The sequence below is a fragment of the Schistosoma mansoni genome (genome assembly GCF_000237925.1).
Source record: "Schistosoma mansoni, WGS project CABG00000000 data, supercontig 0206, strain Puerto Rico, whole genome shotgun sequence".
Lineage (NCBI taxonomy): Eukaryota > Metazoa > Platyhelminthes > Trematoda > Strigeidida > Schistosomatidae > Schistosoma > Schistosoma mansoni.
In genome coordinates this window covers 184,740-191,394 of record NW_017386078.1, presented here as the reverse complement: position 1 = coordinate 191,394, position 6,655 = coordinate 184,740, and the positions used below count along the sequence as shown (strand labels likewise).

The following is a 6,655-nucleotide window of genomic DNA, read 5'->3' as shown; positions in this document are numbered from 1 at the left end:
AGATGCTAGCAAGAACATCAGTCGCTAAGGTTATCTCGATAACCAAAGATAAATAATTATGACTAAGATTATATATAGTATCTAAAAGATAAGCCTCCAAAGCTATTCGGCATCCAGAAGCTGAGGAGAAGCAATTCAGTTTGATAGATGGTTGTAGACGTAAAAAACTGCTTCAAGACTAGTATGCGTCAAGTCATGAAGTGAAACATAGGGAGCGAAGTAGTTAGGATGATCATAAGTCTCCCACTATACTACTCAGTGGCCATAAACATGGTCTATGGACATAAATTTCATATGTAGTCTATGAGTTTTTAATCATAAATGTCTTCGAAGTATCGCACAGGTATTGTACAGGCCACAGAAGGAGCAGCAGTAAGACTAAAATTATTGCACTAAACAAAGATGACAAGTCGGTCATGATTTTTGCGAATTATCGCTATCTGATATATAAATAGGATGGAAGCTAGCTAAAGGTGCCCAAACCAAGGCATGGCATAAGTTCGTGAAGTCGCTGACTACCAGGTGGGTAAGTGAAGTTATCCGAGGTGAAGTTATTATTATATTCTTTTTAAATATTTTGAAAGTGTAAGTGAATTTGCAACTATACATAAATCAATTATAAACCCTAGGGTTCAGAAAACACATATCTATCTACTTATATGATATAATTAAACAACTTGATATTACACATATTTACACACTTATTTATAAACATATATATATGATCGATGCAAATGTAAACATATGAATTAGATTGACAAAAAAATAGAGGTTAGGAATTAAGTGATTATTCGAGGACACATTGAGGTCAAACAAACAAGGTCAAGGCTAACTTCAACAGAAAAAGTATACACGTGATACACATAAAATTATATAAGGATCTTCAATGTTCAAACATGAAAATGCATACATAGTTACACACACATACATACATACATATATAGTTAAGCGTAGATAATATAACACGTATATCTACAATTATGCTAAAGTACAATAGATCGTTAAGCCGTGTCAGCATGAATTAAAGTAGGTTAGTTAATAACTATCCAAATGGTATATATAAAATATTAAAGAATATATCTACTACTAAACAGATATGTATGCAAATATATGTATATTTTAGTGAACCGACAATATATATATATATATATATATATATATATATATATATATATACCAGAATAAGGTCAAATGAAATCAGTCCACATTAGTAATCAAAGTGTATGAACTTAAAGTATTAAATGTTATAATTATCACCAACATTATTAGCACAATTATCGATTGAATATCATTATAAATCTATTTCGGATGTTGATAACAATATAAGTTTATAAAAGTAATCGTAAATTAATCTATTACCAATTTACAAGTGAGTAAAATAATAAAATCTATAGCTAGCGTAGGTTATTAGGTTCAATTAAAAAAAAGAAAACATTACGAATAGTATCATTGACTATGGACTACGAACAGAAATTCTACACATATTATTAACACCACACAAAACCTAACAATATAGATGGTAAGTGTTAACTGAATTGTACTTCATTATTGTAATCATTATTAACGATAGTACTCAATAAAGAAAAGATATTTAGATAAAAGTACAGCTCGATTTCACTTTACCACAAAAGATAAAATAGTTCATTTTCATTAGTTTCATCATGAACTGATAGAAAAAAAATTATAGTTCAAATATTACTGATTTCCTATCTTAACTGATAATGATATTCAAAGAAAAAGGCTTAAAAGTAACATGACTATCGTGAATTGAACAAATAATTCACATCACTTTCGCTAAGATCAGTATCATATAAAATCATCAATCAACCAAAAAATTTAAGTATTATATTCACATTAAGAAATATTATTGTTGCATAAACTGATATTTCAATGTAAAAAAGAAGATTAGAATTATGTTTTAACAACTGATCCCATTTTGTTTCAATGATATTTAATTATCATTATCCCTAAACGACACATATGTGCACAATGTATAGACAGTATAATGATTCAAACTTATAAATTATATGTCACATCTATTGAATAAGTCTTAAAAATTATAATACACTAATCTGTTGAACATGAAACCATTAAACTAACAAAAAAACAGTTCATCTAATTCTCCCGATGTATAGGATGAATATTATTAACTAGCTTACGCCTGTTACTCCTCATAGAGGAGCGTAGGCTGCCCACCAGCATTCCCCATACAACTCCATCCTGGGCAATCCTTTCCATTTCTTATACATCCTTTTGATTTTTGCTTCCAAATCCCGGCGCAATATGTTCCTTGGTCATAGCTTAGCAAAAATATATTCTCAGCAATTCACTGTTTAGTGTAATAAAAATAAATAAACTAATATGATTTCAGTAAGAAACACTAGTAGAAAATTTTGTAATTATCCGTAATGTACAACTGATATAATATAAATACCTATGTACCGTGATAATTCATATATACAGATACCCAATCCATATTTTTATTGAAATGAAAACCATGATCGTAATGTATGTACTTGAGTTCAATCAGTCAATTAAACATGTGTGATTTTATATTAAATGATTTCTATAATATTACCTGGTATAAGACCCTCAACTTGACAGTTTTCAGGTCAGTAATAATTTATTTTTTAATAATTTTGAAAAATTGATGATTGTCTATACATATACCGCCAGCCAGTGTCATTTTAATGGTTTTGGTCGATTTCAAAGGAATGCATAGTATTACAAATATAAAACATATTTCATTTAGTAGAAAGTCAATATAACTTAACATTCAACTAAGATTATTAAATAAAAATTACCAGAAGGAAACTGGTAAACTGTATATATGGCCTACCTCGATAACTATCGATTAGTTCGCCAGACTCGTGTAGATTCTCTCCCATATTGTTGGCAGTGCTACTATTACTACTTCGTCTTCCTCTAACATTAGTAGTAGAAGCAACCATACTACCGCAAGAACCACTCTTGGATTTATCGTCAGTATCTGTTAAAGTACTTGTCTGACTATTTGAAGTACGTTTGCACAATAGTTGTATTAAATTTGTTGACTTGATTGGTGGAGGTGCTGGTATGAATGGCGAGTTATTGTTAGCAACAGTAGTATGCAAGGTACTATTGTTATCATTACTATTATTATTATTGGTATTATTATTAGTTGATATGGTGTTATTGAGACCAAATAGCGAAGCTGATAAGCATGAAGATGACGTGGAAGGAATAGGTATTTCAAGTGTATTCGGTGAAGTGGATGAGTGGTGAGAATTTGAAGAACCCATATGTAATTGATGCTGATGAGGATGATGTTGAAGCATAAAGGGATGATGTTGGTGAGAATGATGATTGATAGGTGCTTTTTGTAAATGTGTTGTGGTTGAATTAACTGCGTCCGTCAAAGTATTGAAATTATTCAGTCCAACATTATCCGATGAATTTAACATAATCGACATCAACATATTTAAAGCATCTGAATGACTGCTTGAACTAGATAATAATGATGATTTAGACGAATGATTTAAACCATTAATAAGTAGCTGATTTTCTAAATTACAATGTTGTCCAAATAAACCATTTGGATTTGTTTTCATACTAAATTGTGATGTAGAATTTTGATTTGAACCCACTATTGATGTAGTGGTTACAGTTGAAGGTTGTCCTGCTTTCAATGATGATAGTGAAGTTTTCATATCGAGTGGATTGAAATTTTGATTTGAAGTGGATAAATGTACTGAGTGATTCTGTTGTTGATGGTGATGATGATTATCATTGTGTCTATGATGTAGAGGATTTAAAGATCCAGCTGCCGCTGCGGCTGCTAACCAGTAAGTGTATAGCGCAGCCAAACTACGTCCTTGTTGATTAGATGCTGATGACGATGATTGCAAGGAATTTATATTATTCAAAGCTAATTTAGTTAATTCATTCAAATTCAATCCACCTGTATCATCAAAAATAGACAAAGGATCCTGATGATTTGACACAGTTGCTGAAGATGAACATGGTGTGTTTGAGAGAGAAGTCTAAAATTGAAATATATAAACTACAATGAATCGTTGGATTTAGTGTAAGCATTAAACCAACAAACAATTGATTATTTGAGGAAAATTGGTGAACTAATTATATCTAGACATATACGTAACACAATAAGAACTATTTCTTTTATAGTTTTGCTTCTTAGCTCATTGTAAATTTATATTCGTAGATTTCCAATTACAGTTGACTGATAAGATATCCGATTATACTGTCGCTTCTATTCAGATTTAATACTGGATAAATGAGCCGAAATACATACGTGCTCATTTATGTGCTCCTATAATGAGGTATGTTGTGCCATAAAACACATGTTTACCAAACATAGATTAGTGTATTTGGCTTCGAATTACACTCTAAATGTGAAGACTAGTGACACCACTCGGTTCTCTAATCCAAATTAGGCGGAGCGAGTATCGAACCTGTGACTTAGTGACTAAAACTTAGACGCCTTATAACTGCTGACTCCACTCTCCATTGTAAAACAAAAAGAGAACACACTTTGGAAATAGACTCGCTATACAACTATGAAATTTCTTATGCAATAAAAATTCTTGTTTATGGACCAAATTATTTGCGTTGCAAAAGCCGTAAAGAAACATGGTCGAAATGATTACATCACATTGAAATGTATCAATAGGAAAAAAGTCAAATTTTGTTGAATTAATAATAAACAAAACAAAAATCAATATAGTAATAATAATCGTACCATTCTCCGAGAATAAGACTCTTGTGTTGCGCCTCTTTTATTATCAGGTATATCAAAAAGCTGTGAACTAAGAAGAGGGTTTCGATTCATACAACGGCTAAAATTGGCGATTCCACAGTCTGGATCTAGGTGATTAGTTGTATGACAACCTTCTAACATATTACTGTATGCGGGTAATGCACTAGCATAAGCTGTACTATTGTTATTAACAATACTACTACTCACTGAAGTTAATGAACGTTGACGAGTGAAAGATGACGCTGAAGTGGATAAACAAATAGCAGGAGGTTGTTGAAGGGAATGTGATGTAGCTTGGGGTGAGCTACACAAACCTGGCGTAAATTTTAATCCTAATGAAGTTTGTATTACAGGAGGCTTAATATCATGTTGTAAGTAGGATGCATTATTGGGATCATTGATTTCAACATCTGCAATTGTAGCTGAATAGGAGGATGACGATGATGAAGATGAAATATCACTTAAAGCAGAGTGTTTATTGATTCCTGTGAAGTGATTATCATCTAAATGCTTTGATCCTACGCCTCCTGATGATGATGATAACAACCCCACTGTTGTCGCCCCGGACAACGTTAATGGCACTGAGCGAGAAGAACCAGATGGAGAACTATGAGATGACGATTGGCCCTCCTCAGATTTCTGTGTTGTAAATTCCGAATGATTATTACGGTCATCTTCCAATTCCTCCGAGTTCGGTTCAATTTTATATGGCAATTGTTGAGATTGCGGTGAACTGTTACGAACGTTTGTAACTGATGGTCCAGATGTTGATGTATGACTATTATTAGCAGAAGTAGTAGTGGGTGTTGTTACTGTTGCTGTTGTTGTTGTCGTCGTCGTAGAAGTAATAGAAGCAGTAGATACACAGCAGTTATTACTAGGACTAGGTGAACCGCCATTATTCATATTACTACTGCCACCAGTAGTTGTACAATTTGAATTACCTGAATTATCGTTTAGAAAATTCAAAGCAAATGTATTTGTAGGTCTACGTTCATTTTGCACAGCTTCTGAACGCATGCCAACAGCTAGACATTTTTGTAGTCGACAATATTGGCAACGATTACGATAGGCTTTATTTACAAGACAATTTTGTTCACTGCGACATACGTAGCTAACGTGTCCTCGAATAGAACGTTTGAAAAATCCTTTACATCCTTCACATGATACAACACCGTAATGTCGTCCTATAGAGAAAACGAAATAAATAAAAAACATACATCAGTCACCTGAAAACCAAATAAACGAAGAATACTTTAGTCTCGCGTTATATCATCTCTTGGAACATTAGTAAAAACACGACAACAAAGAAGTCCACTTACTAAGACACCATCAAGTATTGTTGAGATTCTAAGTTATCATGTATAAATCATGATCCTTCACGATTACAGGTATACCTTGCTGACGAGTGACGACTAGCATAAACCTACATCCAGGGTCTTTCTCACCAACCACCTCACATAAAACAAGATCAAATTCTATTAGTCTACGCATATCCACAATCTTTACAGCTGACTTACCATGTTAACCCATAAATTGTACGCTTGACTATTCCCATTCAACAATATCGAACTTCAATAGTCATGTTGCTTCACAATTATAAGGTAAAATGAATAAAATTATATGGACGAAGGATATTCTTTTCAATAATTTCTCATCAGGTTCTACATTTATAAATCCAAATTCATAATCCACGAAATTGGCCAGGTTTAAGGAACAGTACGTCACTAAAAGTTGTAACATGTAAATCAAGGATTGTTTGTTATATGAAGTCAAATCGAATCGTTAATGTTGGAGCTGACTAATATGATATGTTAACTTGAATCAGTTTATAAGTTAAATGAAATTGTGAGATAAATGATCGGAATAAATATGGTCAGAATTTCATTTCACTTA

General features: G+C 32.4%; 1 protein-coding gene across 1 annotated transcript in view; it reads right to left on the bottom strand.

The window, feature by feature from the left end:
• Smp_105090 (nuclear hormone receptor,putative) overlaps positions 1–6,655 on the bottom strand; it is a gene marked incomplete at its 5' end in the record, with an annotated part of 51,628 nt that overhangs the window by 13,420 nt on the left and 31,553 nt on the right. The window contains 2 exons of the mRNA XM_018793087.1: positions 2,840–2,969; positions 4,742–5,946. Coding sequence (XP_018647178.1) covers positions 2,840–2,969; positions 4,742–5,946 — 1,335 coding nt within the window. The remainder of the gene's footprint in view (positions 1–2,839; positions 2,970–4,741; positions 5,947–6,655) is intronic.